We start from the raw sequence: 18,999 nt of genomic DNA, 5'->3' as shown, positions 1-18,999 counted from the left end.
TTGCTGGGTCATAGCTATTCAGTTGGAAAATTATTTCTATATATCCAAATACAAATGAGCATAAAAGGATTTAGATCCTGGCTCACTCATTCTCTTTCAGTCTTCTCTCCCACACCGGTGTGTGTCCTTGTGCTCAGTTTTCCAGTCATTACTTGACTGTTTATGCCAAGAGCTGCAGGACCTGATGGACTGCCAACAATGTTCTTAGCCTGCCAATGGCCCCTGGACCGCCATAAAATGGCCACAATGCCGTTGAACATGAGAGCTTCCCAGCACACGTACGGTACTTCTGTCAGAGACATTTCAGGCCAAAGTGTGGCCGTAGTGTAGTGTAACCCGCAGCTTGTGTTATGAGTGAGTTTTGCATGACTTGATTTTGCTAAAAGTCGATAATGGGCTGTTATTGTTCTATTTTTTCACATGATCATGACTTAAAGGTAACCTTATTATTCATTCACACAGCACTTAACGTGTAAATAAAAAATAAAAAAAAATAACTTTTATCCACTCAAACACCTCAAACAAGAACAAAAATACACTTGCAGTAACCAGGGACCCATAAACATACAGTAAATGTAGAAATCAGTACTTGGCCTCATATATAAAATGTGTGTGCACTATATGCTTCTCCATTTTACAGATTACAAATCTCAGTTCTGGCTAAATTCAAATGAGGGCAGCTCTTTAAAATATTTGTTTGTATTTGACCATTTAATTGAATGAATCCCCAGTTCCCCAGTCTGCATGTTGGACAATAACAAAGAAATCAAATATTTCAAGAAGAGATTATGCTGTTGGTTAGCATTAAATGATGTGGTGTTTCTAATGTTTTGGCTATGTAAACAGGGTGGCCAAAACATTGAATAAAGCAAACTGCCTCACTTCTTCTTTTCCACTATGGCTCAGTCTTGCATCTCTGTTAAAAAGATCAACTTATATGCCTCTATTATCTCCCTTTTCAAACTTTCTTCCATCACCTACCTCTCCGTCCTTATGTCCTGTCCTGTCTCACTCTAATCCTTTCAATTCTGACAATATCAGCCTTTTCCCCTTTATTTTTGACAACCTCTACTGCATTCACCCTATCTTTCTTCTATCATGTCTGTCCTGCTCTTCATTATTTCTCACATCCCTGTTTTGCTTTACTTCACTCTCCCCACTGTTAATGCTTCTTTCATTTCATTCTTCCGTAGAACCATGAGAGGGAAACAGCACTTCACTGCGCCGCCCAGTACGGACACACTGAGGTGGTTTCAGTGCTGCTTCAGGAGCTGACTGACCCCACCATGAGAAACAGCCGACAAGAGACTCCTCTGGACCTGGCAGCACTGTACGGACGGTTGCAGGTCAGTAGCAATGACATATCAGTTTTTGAATTACTTGCCCTTTAATATGAGATTTTACGATTTTTAATGGTGTTGAAATACACTCAGGTGTAGACAATACACATTGGTGTTGAAATACACACAGTGTTATCAACAATAGTCTAGATGTATAGTATTTTTTTGATGTATCAAGGTAGATTTAATGATTAGAATAAAAGTATAAGTATGTATATGATAAAATATTTTGAGTCTAAAGACACAGAGGAACTTGGCCAAAGTTAAACCAATTGTTACGAGGCAGCACTTTGAGACAATAATTCATGCCTTTATTACCACTTGGCTGGATTATTGTAATGCACTGTATTTGGGAGATAGCATTCCTCCATTGCCCATATCCAGATGGTACAGAATGCTGCAGCACATCTATTAACTGGCAACTGTAAACATGAGCATATTTCTCCTGTTTTAGCCTGTTCATTGTAGGATTCATTTTAAAACTGATATTTAAAACTCCTCTGCCTTCACGGTTTTGCCCCATCTTTCCTCTCTCTTCACCATTATACAACTACCTATTCTTTAAGGTCAGTTAATCAGCTGTTCCTGATAGTGCCCAAAACAAAGCGGAAGCACAGAGGTGAAGTAGCAGAGTTAAAGTTAGTCATTTAAAATTACACAATGGGAAACAAAGACTAGCTCCATTAAAACAAATGTGTGTGTGTGTGAGGATTTATATTTGTGTTGCTACAACAGCTGCTTACTGGTTGAGGTTATATGTGAACCTTTGCATGCGTCATCGATACTGGCGAAGCTCCTTGCTGGCAGGTGAAAGGAAACAGCTGGTAACTCCATCTGCACTTTCCCCAAGACAGCAGTTGGTTGTGAGCAGTTACAAGGACCGCGGTGCATAGAAATCTGTTGTTCCAAACCAGGAGTCACTGTTGATTATTTCAAATATGGTCTGAGTTTGATGAAAAGAACGCTCAAAACCACAAATAATTATTGTGCTAAGCAGGCAGTCGAGTACACATTCTTAGAACGGTGGCTTTATGCTTCTGTCAAAGTTGCACACTCTACTGCTCACTCACAGTGAGAGACAAATGCCTGCTGCTGATCAAATGCAATCACACATTCTCTTTGCTAAGGTAGTGAGTAATTGCAGTCAAGACATACAGGTTTGTCTGAATGTGAATGAATAATTTATAAAGGCAGCGTGGTATTTCTCTCTCTCTCTTTCTTTGCATAATGATGAAGGGAAATCCCTATGGTGGAAGCTACTTCTGCATAGAAATGTAACGAAGACGGAGCACAAGTTTAATATATACACACGTGCGTCACACACAAATTTACAGTAGACTTGAAAGGAGGAAGCTTTTGATTGTGGAGCTGAGTTGTTAAAAGCACCATCTGTGATCAGACGAAAAGGTAGCTCTACCACTGTCAATCAAAACAATACTGTAGTTAATTGACAGGTCTTTAAATACAAAGACTTGTGCTATAAAACAAGTAATTAAACATGAACACAACAAAATTATAGATTTTTCATCTTCAGTTGGCCTTTTCCAAAGTGTAAAAGTAAACTATGACAAAAGTAACAAAAAACAGCACAGAGCCCGAGATGGTAAGTCACCTTTCTTAAGTGGTGTAGGCAGAGCGACCTGCTCGTCCAGCCACCAGTGATGCTTCCGCAGCAGGTACAGTCTCCGGAGCACCCACTCTTTGGTTGTTTCTGGATTCTTGCAGCAGCAGTTGGGCGGCATCTCTGGCGGAGCGGGGCCGGAGGTCGGACGATCCAGCCTGTTCGTCCGACCTCCGGTGCCTGTTAAATGTGCAGACAATTGATCAAGATTAGTTTTTCATCACCTAACCTTTCTAGTTAGGATTTCTGAACTATGATTATCCAAAAGCAATTTAGAGAAACCAACGTCTACTACATGGTCAAAAGATCATATGAACATAAGTGTGACAGTTTGATGTTTTTGTAGTAATTTGTAGAACATCAAACTTGTTTAAAGTGACTTTTCTTCAGTAGACTCCAAACCAGTGGCCTGGTTTCATTTAGGTTTGCTGTTTTTTTTGTTTTTTTTATTGACATGGCTATATATATACTTTTTTTTTGTGCACAGGTGGTGTGCATGCTGGTGAGCACTCACCCCAACCTCATGACTAGCCACACTCGTCGACACACTCCGCTTCACCTGGCTGCTCGTAATGGCCACCACAGCACAGTCCAGACCCTGCTCGAGGCCGGCATGGATGTCAACTGTGTGGTAAGAAAGAATTCATTAACTTTTTGTTTAAAAACAAATAATTTAATTTGCTTTTTTAACTTAGGACATACTACCATACTATTGACAAAACTGTTCTTAGTCATTTCTGTTTACAAGACGAATTACACGGTTACTTATGCTAATCCACTGAACTTGTTGTAAGCGGTTTCTTTTTTCAGTGGACATAGAAAGTGCACTTGAGCAGAGAGTACTTTCTCAACTGCTTCAGGATTTGTGGAGTTTTATTTGGTGTCTGGAAAGATATCTGCCTATCCTTTGCTTGAATGAATCTTTTAAAATCTCTGACTCCAGATCTCCTTTCTCCTCGCATCTCCACTGGATGTGAATATTTTAGAGGCTTCTGTCTTGTGTTTTTAATGAGGAAAGACCATACAGCTTTGTTTTTGTGTGTACTGTATAATCCACCAAAGGCATAAATGCATGGCAGACTCCCCTTTTTAAAATGTGCGTCAGAGAACATGTATATGCGTTTCATGCCTCCCATGGTGTGGTGATGGAGAGGGATGAATAATTTATTTGTTAGGTGGAGGGAGACACAGAACAGACGATAGAAAAGGACAGAGTTCTTAAGAGGTCCTGGGACTTCTTTCTCTTTACATATACCAGTATCTGGAGTGTTATCACTGTACAGTTTGTATCATGCTGTTAGCACTGCTCTTTTGGTTCCTATCCATTATGTTTTGTGTACTGTGAGTTGTCTGGACGGTTCAAACACAGCCTTGTCCCAACCCTTTCTGGCCCATTTGTGTTTGTGGAGCTTTGTCAAAATGCAGCCATGCTTTGCTGCTTTCTTTAACACCGTTTTCTTTCTCTTGAGACAAATTCCCTGACAAACTAAACTATTTTACTCACTCACTTGTCTTAGTGTGTAGGAAAACGGCCTTCTACTATACTGACCACTCCCTTAAGACTATTTAACTCTTTTCTTGTTATATTGACAGATTTACAGCACTGCTCACTGTGTAAGATATATTTGTCTGAGACTGTGTTGATGTGTGTGTTTGTGTAACTAACACAAATTATATTAGATAAGGTGTAGTGATACTAATATTATACCGAAAGATGTATCATAAAGTTTGCTCAGCCTTTCCACCATTGTCTCGTTCCTTTGGACTGGAATCTGATTAACTGAAACTGTTGAGACAACTACACAAATCTAGTAATAAAAACTTCCAGGTTTCTTTTCTTCCAATACAATAAACATCAATACTTCAACAGATGTGCTTTTTATGATTTCATATTGCATGTGCAGTACTTGAATATACTTTGATGTGCGCTGGATCTCGTTTCATACTGAGATTCTTTGCACCACAGTGATGTAAAGTTAAGATGAAGGATCTAAGGAAGACCAGCTACATGGGTCAGTCAGACTCAAAGCCTGAGGAATCTTTCAAGTCTAAATCAAGAAACAAGACAGTTCACATACTGAGGAGCCACAGTTTTGCTAAACAAATGTGAGAATAAACAAATCCTACAAAGAGAATTGTTACAGAAACTGAATGCTTGTGATGGAGTTAAATTTACAGTACAATCAAAATGTAATCCTCTCAATGTCCATTTGCTACAGTAAAGTATGGCAAAACATACAGATTCTACTTTATTTCTTCCTCACTGTGTTATTTATTTTATATTTATGTTTATTCTACCGTACAGTATATGAGACATGGCTTCATTCTGTGCAGTAAAAAAGCTGCAGAGGGACTGCAAAAAAACAAATCTGTTGAGGCCAGTGCTTTGTGACTTTGGGCCTCTGTCCTCTGGAATACCATATGTTCGGACCAGTCACAAACATATTGCAACTGCAGTTTAGAGGATTTGGTGGACAAGTGTGTGTGTTGTGTGTGTGAGCCCATGAATTTAATCTCTGGAAAGACAGAAACAACTTGACCTCTTCAGTATGGCAGTCGATCTGATTCTCGATCTGCAGTGAAGAGATGCATGACTCAACTGCATTCCACCCATCTTCCCTGCCTTCTGTCCTTGTCGCTTGGTGTGTGTGCGTGTGTGTGCATGCTCTGATCTGAAGAAGAGGGCTCTGTTTCTCTGCAGGGATTTGGCCTCGGGCTCTATGTGTCTAGTGAAGATGAACACTACCCAGCTTTGATTTGCCTTGTTTTCTCTACTGTAACACTGCTGCAAATCTCTGACTTTCTTTTTATCTTCCCTCCCATTGTATCTCTCCACCTAGTGTTGATGAGCAGGGTAAGTTTTGATACCTCAGATCTTTTGTGCAATCTAGCCTTCTCTTATTTATTTTATTATAATTGATGCCTCTTTCTAACAATGGCACAGTAAGGTCTAATGCACATTACACAATGATTTGACAAACTATGTCAAACCTGGGGAGCAAACTCCTCTCTCTCTTTTTATATACATTTCTCTCTAGAGCACTTTCTGTAAGACTGCATTGTCAGAGCTATACAGTTTAAAGCACGGATTGGATGGTGTAGGCAACTTGCAGATGGCCACCTTGAGCAGTGTGGTGTGTGTGTTTCTGTGTGAGTGTGAGAGAGAATGATAGTACAGGTCAGTAATTGGAGTCAAGCCATATAGGGCTGTCTGAGTGTGAATGAATAATTTATAGGAATGGCACAGTCACTCTTTCTCCTTCTCTCTCTCCTCCTCTGACTGTTTCCATAATAATGAGGGGAAATCCCTATGGAGGAACCTGCTGCCTGGTGGGAAGGTAGCCAGCAAAGGGCAAAAGTTTAGTATAAACATTCCCACATACACGCTTCAACAGACTAGACTGCTTTTTCTAAGTGGACTTCAGAATTTACATTCATTCCATCTTCTGCGCATCATCAAGCGACTGCTACATATCTGCCAGCAGGCCTGAAACAGAAAGTCATCTGACTTTCAATTCCCGGAAACTCTTAGAGAGTGAGAATGGGCTTCTTCATTTCCTTGTGACATCACTGCATAATCACCATGGGAAACGGGACGGGAAGTGGCATAGAGGTGACCATGGAGGTTAAGAGGCCAAGTGGTGTGTGTCTGTGTGAGAGGAAAAGTGGGTGGATCATTTCCTCTGCTCCCACCTCCCCTCAATTGTATGTGAGTAAAAGATTGGCTTCACAGGCAAGAAACTGCAGTTTGATACTTTCAGTGACGCTGCACATGGAACTATCTGTTTTCATCTGTTTTTCTTTTTGTTTTTTTTTTAGATTTACATTGGAAAATGTTCTCTTAAGCTAACAGAGCCTTTGACCTTTCAAGGGCATTGCTGCACTGGCATAACTTTTTCCCATTAATCTCTTCTCTGTGGTGATGACACTTGTTGTAGAAGAAACGGAACGACCACTGTAAGTTTAGTACTCCCTGCAGTGGGTGTTGATCTGTTGTAGTGTCTCGTTGAGTTAAATTTCCCGGCAGCTTATCAGCAGAATTGGCTGTCATCCAAATAATTTGTCTTCATTAAGGCTGGGAGTTTGGTACAGACCAGGTTTTCATCTGTGCTGTCAGGAATCCAACCGTGAAGGATGAAGTGGATTCAGCTTATTATGTATTTTGCTGCATCCACGGATCAGTGTGGTTAAATTCTTTTGTGTCCTTCATGGGTATTTTTGCTTCCAGCAAGGTTTACAGCAGATTATATTCAGTGTATGTCCTGACTGTGTAAATATGACCACTGTGATTTTTGCATGTTAAGTATATTTTCTGTCTTTGAGTTAAATTGTCTAGTCATAACCTGTGACCTCAAAAGCACATTTTTGACACCCTATATTGTATAGTATAGTATATACTGCACAAGCAGTGGTTACCAGCTGAGAGCGGTCTACCACCATATAATAATATTAACCATACGGTAAATTTATGAATGTTATAATGTTCCATGTTGGACTAAAATGTTGGGTGGTGTTGATTCAACATTAAGGTCATTCTCAGGCTGCCGATTTTAATTAAAAAATCTATGATTCATGAAGTAGGATTTATTGCAAGGCTGTTGGATTAGTTTCATAAGTAGCTTTAATTTGATCTATTTTAGTAATAACTTGGAAATGTAGTGTAAAGATCCTCTGCATATAATTCCCTACAATAGAATGTGTATGAAGGAGTGATACTGAAAATCTCAAAAAGCCTTTATTATTTATTATTTATCTTCTGCACTGACTTTCCAGGTGCCTTGCAGTTGGTTTGTGCATTTCCACACATGAAAACTTGTGTGAATCTCTTTGGTTCAGTGGTAGCAACTGCATTGCATCACCCAAATGAATACACATGTCCATGTGTACATATGTGAACAAAAATATAGGGGGCTAGTGTATGCCTGATGGTCAGAAACAGAAAGCTACAGGAATAACATTAACAAGTTGCCTGATAAACACCTGATACAGTACTGGTGTTCACATAAAGGTGTACAACAAGCCCCCCCAAATTCTTCCTGTGCAAGGTGATTAAAATGCTGATTTTTTTGTATTGTCTCTTGAGTTATTTTGAAAGTGGTCTTGTCAGAGTAAAGGTCTTATGACGGCTGATCCCAGATAAGGCACTTACTAGTGCCCTACCCTCAACCGGTTGCCATGTGTTGCATCATAGCTGTAATATCACCATTAGTAGCACTGGAGACTGGCACTGGCCGACGTATGGTGAAGGAAATTGGGACATCTCCACACAAGGTCCTGCTGCTTGTGCAATGGTTTGAAATCAGAGTAACTCATGCAGTTTGGAGGCGAGGAAATGCGACTTTTGTTAATCTTGCTGAATCTCTTTCGTTTAACTTCCAGAGTGAAAAAGAGATTGTATCAAATCAAAATATTGTCTTCTTCCCCCATTTAATCCCAGTGCCTTTTTCGTAATGCCTTTTGTGCTCCCAATCCACTTCTCTTTTTTGATGTCTATTTTTGTCTCTGTGTTCAGATGTTGAAGTGATGGAATATTAACACACTCACTCTCTTCCTCGGTTTCTCTCTCTCAGACTGAGAATGGCAGTGCCCTCCATGAGGCTGCTCTCTTTGGGAAGATGGATGTAGTTCGCCTTCTGCTTGACTCAGGTGGGTCTATAAAAACATAAACAGCAAAACACAAACTTCTTTCTGTTTTGACCCACGGCTAGATGCTCCACCTGTGATTTTTTTTTCTCTTTCTCCTCCATGTTATGGGTTGAATTTTCCCTCAGGTAAACTCAAGGCATCTGTCTTCTGCATTCTTTAACACTGTATGAAAATCTGAGACTTCCAGTTGTATTAAAGTTTTAGCCATTTCACACTTTTAGTCCAAACATCAGAATATGATATCTGCTGTGTATTTTTGATTGCCTCACTTGACTTGACCCTGGGGTCAGAGGTCAATGTACTAAAGTCACCTCCTGACAGTGTATAAGCTGCTATTTGAATGAATCACCCCCACAGACAAAAGATGGGCACATTTTCTCATTTTAATCAAGAATATGTAGAGCATGTATTGGTAGCTTTATGGTTTGTGCAAATGCTGCACAACTGCATTGTGATGCAAAGAACTGTACGTTTACAGTATATATCAAAACTTACTATACTGCTGGACGGCATCACTTAAATGTGAATTAATTAAAAATACTATCTTTGAATACAATTTCAGCTCCAGAAGAAAGAAACCAGTACCACATAATACCTAAATCCAAGCTTGCATTTTACTGTAATTGTCATTCTACAGCCACTTATTAGCACTGTGCATTCACTGTGGTTATTCTGGACAGAATGTCCTGCCAATAGTAACCAGGATTTATATTCTTTTGCAAAGTTTAATCTTTTTTACAATAGTATTTTTGGATGTTGTCCATGGAGGTAGACTTGATGCAGTGTCCCCTATACTGTCTGGCTAGTCATTGAAACTCTTTCCACAAATAATTGTAGTACCATTTGAGAAGTACTTGCCCATCTGTTTTTCAGTGCAAAGCTGTATAAATAGTGTTTGGCATTACTGCACCTTCTGTAATCAGCAGTATGGCTCTTCCTGTTACTCCTAACCGCTTCTATGTCAAGTAGTCTGCTGAGGCTTCTCTACCCTTTACCATTTTTATCAAGTCTTACAATGTGGTCTCTTACTTACTTACTTACTTGTAGCCATGTTGCATTAGACACAGCTCAGGCCAAAGATGAGAAAACCTTGTTGTTCACCGGTTATTTTATCACCATGCACTCAGCTTTGAAATCACAGGTGCATCAGCATTTTTGTTGCAGTCATCACGAATGTATTCACTTTAGTTTCGCTGAGGTTGTACTTTGCCTTTTTATATTTATATCTAATGTGAGATACTTGTTTGTGTTGATGTGTTTACATTGTAAAGTAAGTAAAGTAAATGTAAGTCTAACATCTCATATTTTAGTGAGATTGTTTTACACCTAGAGCGGATAGAGTCTGGACACTCTATTCACTGCTATCCTTTGATAGCTCTACCACCCCCACCCCATTTCCCTCAGCACTTCCTGTTTCCTGCAGAACTTCCTTTGGGTGGCCATGTTCTTTTGGCCTTGATTTTATTGATGTCCTGAAATAATATGTGACTGTGCTGGCCTGATTTATTGAACTTTAACTCATGGCAACTCAACATTGTGACTTCATCTGTGCAGGGTTGAGGGTTAGGGGTTTTAGGGACCATTGTCAGTCATGAACTGTGCAGGAAACAGCTGAAGATGTTGAAATATTTAGTATGCTAAAAATATCTTGTTTTATCTTGAGTATTTTTAAGCAATTTATTTATAAAGTCCCATCGTGATTTATTTAAATGTATTTTCTAAAATCTTACTTAGTTGTTCTTTATTCAGTGTATTTATCCTGTTGATGTCAAATAAATGTACAAAAGACAAGGAAAAAACACAGTTCTATTTGAGTAAAGCTGTGAAATGTGTGAAAAGTAAGCAAGAGGAAGAAAACTGGCTCATCATATCAGGTTGTGCTCTTTCTCAGTTTTAGTTTTTCTTTTATTCATACCTTGTTTCCCCAACAGCATCACTGGAATGTGATATTTGTTTCATTTTGAATTGACTCTTAGCACAATAAGGGATTAAATAGGCCAGCAACAATCATGGAAATGAAGACTTAGAATTGAAGAATTTACAATGCTGCTGACTCCAGCACACTGTTTAGTTTATGTGTGAAATGTCATTGTGCTGTGAGTCGTCAGGTGTATCTGTCTGGGTCTGTTTCAAGTGTGCATGCACTTAAGTCTATGTGTACACTTTGTCTTTAGTTTGTGCGTTCAGGTGTGTCACTGTCTGGCATTGCAATTTAAGTGTGAGAGTGAGTGTGTTTTCTACTGTTTACCCAAAAGAAATACTTGATATACAGCATTTTTAGCTGTTCATGAAATAATAAAGCATTCATCCTTTGGTGATTGCAACTCATTAATCTTTAGCAGACTGGAGAGTTGTAGGAATGGTGTGTCAGCACATCTGCAGCTAAGTCTGTGTGTACAGGTAACTACATGTTGTACGTTATTCGTGTGTTGGTCAGTGGTGTGAATTTGGCTTTGAGGAGGTTTGAGCAAAGTTAGGTGGTTATGGGTATTGTGGTCTGACCTTTGCCCTGCTTTTCATTTGTGTCAGTTCTTATACTGTCTTATCTGTGTGCGTTTCAGGGATTGATACCAGTCTGACAGATAGTCAGGAAAGAACTGCTCTGGAGATCCTGAGAGAACATCCTGCACAGAAATCCCAGCAGATCACTGCTCTTATCCAAGGTAAGACAGATATGCATACTGTGTTAATGTAGTTGTGAGGACACTTGACATAACATATTTCCTAGCTCCTTACCTCTAACCTTAACCATAACTACATTCCTAAACTAATATCCTCACAACAGTAGTATCAAATTAAAACTTGTCCACACAAAAATAGATTTAGATGAATTTGATTTGAGAAATGTGGTCATTACATTAGAAAAAAGGAGAATACTCATATACAGTATGGAAACAATAGAAAGTTACAAGGGAAAAACTATAAACAATTTCAATATATTCATTGTGTGACTTGATTTGTTTATACAAACTGCAGAATATAAAGTCTGTACAAAGTTGGTGGATTTTGTTTTTAAAGGTAGATGTTGTATGCGGATGTAAGAAATCTTGTTTTGAACGAGGTTTATTTTCTACTGGGGACACAATAGAGCTCCTTTATAGCATGTGTTCAGTTGCTACCATGGCAAAGTACACAGTTCCACAACTCAAGGTTTGTAAATGTTGTCTTTGATATTCACACAGTACAGGATTCTTTTTAAATGCTCTGCTTGAGAAAATCTTGAATTGGGTGGTTGTTGTTTGTATCTGTAGGAGTTCCACTTTTATTACTCGACATAAACTGTAAACCTTTTAGAGCCCTTTACTTTTTGCACTCTTTCAAATTTTTGCAGCTGTATTAGAGTTTGATTCACATATTCAGATATTTGTATGTTGGACAGGTATTTGGTTCTCAATTTTAATATATAAATAATCATATTTATTTTGCTTTTTTAACTAAAAGTAAGATATCAGTAAAAATTAAATTGCCCTATAATTAAATAAGCAGTCTATTTAAATGTGGACTGAGTAGATTTCTTTCTTCTTTGCTGCATTTTGACTCATTGCCAATAGCAGATTAGGGTATTGAAGTCACAACAAAACATTTTTAACTTGTTCCAGTCACAACAGGATGTTGGCTTGTGAAAAATGACTTCAAAAGTTTTCAAATGTTCAGTAACATGTTCTTAAAAGTTACCACAATATTTGCTGTAAAAAAGACCCAAAAGCTATTTTGATTGATGGTTATTTTTGTTGTTTTACCTAATTCTCATATAGCAGGCAAAAGAAGCCCCACATGCCTGGTATTGAACAACAATGCAATGATAATGAAAATGGTTGCTAATTAGTTTTGTGTCATTTGACTAATATTTTCAGCTCTAGTTGAGCTTATGTTTTATATTAAAACATAATACGACTTTTTTCTTTCAGTCATCATCGAGCTTGTTTTGCTCTCATGTTTACTGCAGTGTGTTTTGTGTGTGACCAATGATGGTTAGTGTTAGTTTGCTGCACAGTCCATAGGGACCCAAGGATTCTCCAGATTGTGCCTTCTAAAGACAGTGTTGTCCCGAGGTGATTACAAGTCTCAGTATGAACGCTATAATCTGTGGCTTGGAGGCCTTCACGATCTGTCGTTGTGTAATCTGTCGGTGTATGTTAGAGATGATTTAAAGAGGATTAGATAAAGACAGGCAGACATGAAGGGCTAGAGGGCTGAGTAGAATATGTGAGAACCAAAATTTAACAAATCAGTCCTAAAAAGAAAGCAAACTTAGAGATACACAGGCTTGGTCCCAGTCAACGTCTATTTCTTTTGTAATGCTCAATAGGTTTGACATAAGTGTCTGTTAACCCTTTATCAATTATTGCCTCTACTGGAGCCTTAAAACTACATTAAATGCTTTTGTACATAATTGTGATAAAATGACGGTGTCTAATGTAAAAGCTACATGTATTAACTAATGCTTCAGCCTTTAGCTTTCCTGAGCTTTTAGGATCCTTCAGCTGTTTTGTTTTTGTGGCCTTTAACATTTGGTTTACTCTATCCATCCGGCAGCAGAATAGATTTTCCAGATATGATAAAAGCACAACTCCAAATGAATGCCAATGTTCCCTCAGGTGTTATGGGTGTTTAATAGATAACTATTCACCCGCATATTAGTTACCAAACCTTTTATTGTCAGTGTTTTGTCTTCAGCTGGTTTTATTTAACCAAGTTGGTTAGTCTGTTAGATTCGAATAAATCCTGGCTACAAGATAAGACTGAGGTTGAGTATGTTGGCTAGGTGAAGCAGCTAAATCTCATTTTCATTTGACTTTTGCTGCTCAAATCCCGGGCATTGCAATCAAAACAGTACCTCTGTGTCTGACTTTCTCAATGTTTGTAACTATGAAAGATGCAAAGGTGTTGCCGACTTGTAGCTTAAGCGTCAGAAATCCATGTGATAGCTGATTGTAGATAGCCATCAAAGTCCTGTAATGCTGGAAACAGAAATGTGGACTTCAGAATAAATAGGAGACTGTGTGTGAGTGAGTGAGGAAGAAAGGGGGGTGAGGGTAAAAAGGACACAGCTGTAACTTGGTGAAAAGATCAGCTGCATGCCATTTCCTGTTGGAGGGGAGATTGAAAAGGGGGCACAAACACAAGAGCAAAAGACCTGTCATTTACTCAATTGTACCAGCTGAGGGGCATTCTGCTTGCCAGAGGCACCTTATTATGAACAGATTATCATTTGATTTACAGCACACAACTCATTTTACTGTTAACATTCATTAACACTTCACTTTTTACTATCCAGTGGCAACTGATTATGTACAACGATGCTGTGCAGTAGTTTAACTGTACCACTTAGACACCAAGCAGCATGTATTCTGTTGTTTATGAAGAATCTACTGGTGTAAGAGCTGTGATGAATAAAACTAAAAAGCATTTTAATCAGTCCTTTGACTTTGATTACTCATTCCCCTGCTCAGTATTTGGCTGTATAATTGTATGGAAATGTGGCTGTGTGTCATAATTATTCAGCTGAATGCCAGCATCATAAATAGAAATACACACCCATACACTTACACATTAAGTGACATTAACAGGTCTCCTCATTAGATCTATGCCACATGATTTCACTTTGTAAACATGTTTGTGTTTGCAGCTCCTAATGCCTCATTTATTATCCAGACTTTTTTTATATTCTGAACCCACAGTTCAACCTTCTTTCTCTCCTCTTTCCCTATTTTTCTTTTCCCAACATAATTCTTCTCTTTCGCTTTTATGAACAGTAGAGTGCTCTATTAGCAAAAGCTGTGAATTGAATTTGCGGTGCAGAGAGAAGTGCGAATTGAATGCAGAACAAGCTGTTTACCATGCTGATGGCTGTGCGATTATATTGATCAAGTAAAATGCCTCGAAATGGTAACCCCCCCCTTCCGTCATATTCTCCACCGCTCGTCTCCTCTCTCCTATTTCTTCCTGCTTTCCCTGATGTATTTCTACTTTCTCCCTCTTTTGTCCTTCATCATGTTTCATCCCACCTTTCTCCGTGTCTCTGTAGAGTATAAGATTGACGAGATGGAGAGAAGGAGTGTGCTGGAGGAGCCCATTCGCAAGTGTCCTGTCCCTGCACCTCGAACCTCTGTTCCCTCACCCTCTGCCTCTCCTTCCCTCAGACACAAGAGTGAGTAAACACACATGCATGCACACACAATAACAACCACAGCAAAATAGTTTCACACTGATGTTGATTAAAGTTTTGTTTTTTGACCAGAATGTTTTTAATCATATAAGAAGAAATATAAGAATAAAGAGAAAATATAATAGAGGTCAAGGAAGGAAAAATTTATCTTTCAACCAAAATATATTTAAAGTTGCATTTGCATGTATCTTTTTAGTACACATATACTTCTAAATATCATTTGAATATGAATTTGGCATGCATTACAGACAATGCCAAATAAATCCAGCCATGGAGCGCAGCTCCTTCAGTGGAGAAAAAATGCTACTACTTTTCTCAACAGCCATTGATTTTCCCTGTCCAGTGCTACCCCCTGTGTTATAAATATGACATTGCAACAAGCTGAGCTCCTGCTGATCTGTTCTCCTCTTTCTGACTGTCAGCAGATACCATAATTACCTTGATTACCTCAGAGACTCTTGGAGGGAAACTGATTAGTACAGTTTGCGCCTCACAGTGTTCCTGGGTGTGACTTTGAATGCATCAGCAGTGCAGAAGAGACAGGAGGTGTTTTTCAACCAATGTTTGTTTCTCAGCTTTTGCCAAAGCTCGATTCACACTGTTAAATCAGGCAAACAGGATAATGGAATCTCATATATTCTACCCTCTTTGAACTGTACAGTCTGTTCTGGAGGATTAGAAATCAAAGAACATATATAAAGTAATTTTTCAGTGATGCTATAAAGAACATTAGATACATTTCTTATCTGTCTTTTTCCTTCTGCATCTCCCCAGATGATGCTGTGACAAGTGAGCTGTCCAAACTGCTCCATGCAATAAAAAAGTGCCAGGACAGAGACTACTCCTTTGAGGAGCTCTGCCATACCATCTCTTCCCACTCAATGGACAGCTTTGGCAGTGGACGGCTCTCTGACGAGGAGCGTCCGGACCGGCCCAATGGCACCCTTACTCGAGTCAGCAAGGTAGAGTGCTTAGTTATGACAGAGGATTACATTAGAAGGTGTTTATAGTTTGGCCTGTTGAAATGATTAATAGGTTATATCTCTGGGTTCTGCTGCTGGTATTCCCTGTACATACTATGAATGGAAGTGTTTCGGGCACAGATCCGATTCCTTAATCATGTTATATCTGCTAATTCCAAATCCAGTGTTACACTTAAATTTAAACACTAAAACTAGTGCTTCATGTCAGTCATGAAAAGGTGCTAATTTCTGTTGAATGTTTTACACTGGCCAGACTCAACCTTGATTTAAATGACCATAGTATGATCTCATCTCATGTAATTTCATAGACCAATGTTTATGTAGAAGATAATGAACCCAGCAGCTCAAAGCCCATTAAAAATTCCAGCTCTTAAAAAGAATTTCACACAGCAATTGAAAGGAAACAGTAACAATATAGATAAAGGGTTTTTATCTTTTATTATAGTAATTATGTGAAAACAGAACTTACTGTAAATTGTTCTATAATTGCAAGCATGCATACGCACTCCTGCATTCTATCGCTGAACCTCTACAAGTTTGCTTTGTCGATACAAACAGGTAACTCATTTGTTTCTACTGTGACACGGCCTTGTATACTGCACATATATTGTGAGCTTTGCTTATTCACATGCTTGCACTGTATCTTTTTTAACAACAGAGGGCAGTATAAGATCAAGTGATGCCACTGATGCCACCGAGCTGACTTGTCAAATTTAGTATTCACTTGTTATTGAAAGACATCAGCTTCTAGAAGTTAGAAGTTTATTTCTAAAAGTCAGTACAGCTTGATAAAGAGAGTCTGAGTTTTTTTCAATTCCACTGTTGAGGAGGTCATTTGCACCAAAGGGGACACACATTATCTATTACACTGACCAGCCCCTCACCTGAGCTTTTAGATACATATATCTGTGCCTCCAATGTGATGCAATGGGTCACGTTACACTAGAATAAAACATCCAAAAAACATCTGTCACACACAGGAAGAATACATGCTCCTTACATTATTGTGGTACCATTACATATAACTCAACTAATAATGGAAATTAATATTTCTCTGAGTGAAAGAAATTTGATAGATACTGTATGATATATCAGATTAAATGTATTAATTATTTAATGTAATTAATAATTGAGTCCATAAAATGACAAGACAGGATACTGTAATGGAAAATACCCATTAAAAGAAAAGAGCACCAAGAGTTCTGTTTGATCCACTCTTCAAAACCCAAGGACATTTAATTTACATTGATAAATAAAAGGGCACGGTTGGATAGCAGTCAATCTAACATTATTAATTTAAATTTAAGTTTATCAGTAAAACACTCATTTTTTGTTGATTGTATCGTCAGCTGCTTATTTGTATGTTTTCCCTTTGTCTCTGTAAATATGAGATGAGAGAACCGTGTCACTGTGATTTACATTGTCTTGAGGCATCAAGAAAACTTTTGAACATGTAGGCTCAGGAGTGTGAGTGTAAACTAGTTTCAAATGATATGCTTTAAAAATATTTTCTATCACAGTCTGTCAGTTTTTAATGGAGTGCAGTGGTTTTGAATCGAGGCAAAGAATCAATTAGAATTTATCAATTTCATTTGATTTCCCTGTCAAATTAACCTGTTCAGACGAGGAAATCAAATGTTTTGAGTTTGTTACAAGCCTTCAGAATTCACAAAGGCATTTAATGTTTAAGTAGCTAAAATAACCAAAATATGAACTTACTAAGGCTTCTAATAGACAACTAATGTAATATTGATAAATTACGTAGCTCTCAGTAATTAACAATTAATAGTGTTTTTTTGTATCAAGCTCTGGTTAATATCAGGTTTCTCTTGTAATGAAAGGATGTCTCTGTGTATTTTTCATGCATACAGTGCAGTACGTGTACTTGAAGACTGCAGTCCTTTTATATCAATCAATATTCCAGTGTTGCAGAAGGTCCTTTGCAATCTGGAGCGATTGGTGACCTTTTGGTTTCAGCCTTATTTTCTGCCTCTATCTTCAGTCTCACTGCTGTTCTTTTGCTCTTCCCATCTGTTATTCTCTCCTTCTGTATCATCTTCACTTTTATTTCTCACAATTTTCTTCATAAGCATTTTTAGAGCATGTCCTCGGTTCTTTAGCATGCTCCTCTATTATTCCTCTTCCGGCTTGTTTTCTTTGTTCTCTTGCCTTTTTTCAGACTTTGGTTTATGAAATGAAAATTCTTCTGTCGTCACCAGACCTCCCTCAGCTCTCTGCCTCAGTCTCTTCTTCCTCCTCGTCTAGATTCAAGATTCAGAAAACTTTATTAACCCCAAAAGGAAAATTGTTTTTCCCTGATACAGTTCAGACAGAAGTACCTTAGGGCTGATGTCATCTGGCCCTGCAGCCTTTGTGGGGTGAAACCCCACCTGATCTGCTGGATGGACATCACTTGGGTTGTGGCTGTGTGGTGTGGAATTGTGTATTATTGCTTGTTGTAAAAGCAACACTGCAGTTATATCACAGTGCCTATGTAATCGGTCTGTAATCTGTTACTTCCATCCTCAACTGCATCATATGGTTCACTGAGATATCAGGTGGGCTGTATCAACTCCCTGACACCTAGTGCCACAGAGCTCATCTACACACCTGCCTCCTGAGTGAGAAAGAGCCTCAGGAAAGAGAGAGAGTGTGTGTGTGTGTGTGTGTGTGTGTGTGTGGCTGCTGTTATTCCTGCACCTTTTCTCACTAACTTGTGGTCATTGGAGCAGTAATGCAAAGGCATTTCTACTTTAAAAGTAGCAAAATAAACTTCAGTCCCTCAACATAAGGGAGGCTGAGGGTGAATACCACAGTACATTTGTGTCAAGGAAATAAAACCTTAGTTTAGTGAAATCCTTGCAACTCTTCTGTGTTGGGGAAATGTTTAGTTATCTTATCCACCGTGTAGGGTTGTTATTTAGCTTTTAGACACTTCAGCTGCAGGGCTAAATGCAACACTGACATATCTAACAATGAAACAATGGTTGTCTTCTGGAGACAAATGTCAGTTCTGTTTTGAAACCTGAAGTGACACTGTTCAACTGTAAAGTAAGGGGCCATAAAGTAAAATGCTAAAAGGTACTCAGAGGTAACTGCAGAGTGACAAATGTAAACCTAGTGATAAATGCAAATACTTTTCAGCTCCTTGTTTCAGTTTTAAGTTTTTTACTTGTTGATAATAAAAACACATTGTAATGCTGACGATCTTAGAATTAACTTATCATTCTTATCATTGGC

The 18,999-nt window shown here is 38.5% G+C and overlaps 1 protein-coding gene across 6 annotated transcripts in view; it reads left to right on the top strand.

The window, feature by feature from the left end:
• The window catches only part of anks1b (ankyrin repeat and sterile alpha motif domain containing 1B), a 166,214-nt gene that overhangs the window by 50,700 nt on the left and 96,515 nt on the right, over window positions 1-18,999 (top strand). For 5 of the 6 annotated variants that reach the window (XM_026362154.1, XM_026362157.1, XM_026362155.1 and 2 more), the window contains exons 4-9: window positions 1,194-1,346; window positions 3,449-3,592; window positions 8,532-8,607; window positions 11,169-11,270; window positions 14,636-14,758; window positions 15,551-15,738. In XM_026362154.1, the coding sequence (XP_026217939.1) occupies window positions 1,194-1,346; window positions 3,449-3,592; window positions 8,532-8,607; window positions 11,169-11,270; window positions 14,636-14,758; window positions 15,551-15,738 (786 nt within the window). Of the gene's footprint in view, window positions 1-1,193; window positions 1,347-3,448; window positions 3,593-6,775; window positions 6,919-8,531; window positions 8,608-11,168; window positions 11,271-14,635; window positions 14,759-15,550; window positions 15,739-18,999 lie in introns of those variants that run through there. The other variant, XM_026362156.1, reaches the window with a different exon arrangement.

This window comes from Anabas testudineus, chromosome 23, assembly GCF_900324465.2.
Source record: "Anabas testudineus chromosome 23, fAnaTes1.2, whole genome shotgun sequence".
Taxonomy (NCBI): Eukaryota; Metazoa; Chordata; class Actinopteri; order Anabantiformes; family Anabantidae; genus Anabas; species Anabas testudineus.
The sequence above is the reverse complement of the archived record's forward strand: the minus strand, read 5'-3'. Positions and strand labels throughout refer to the sequence as shown.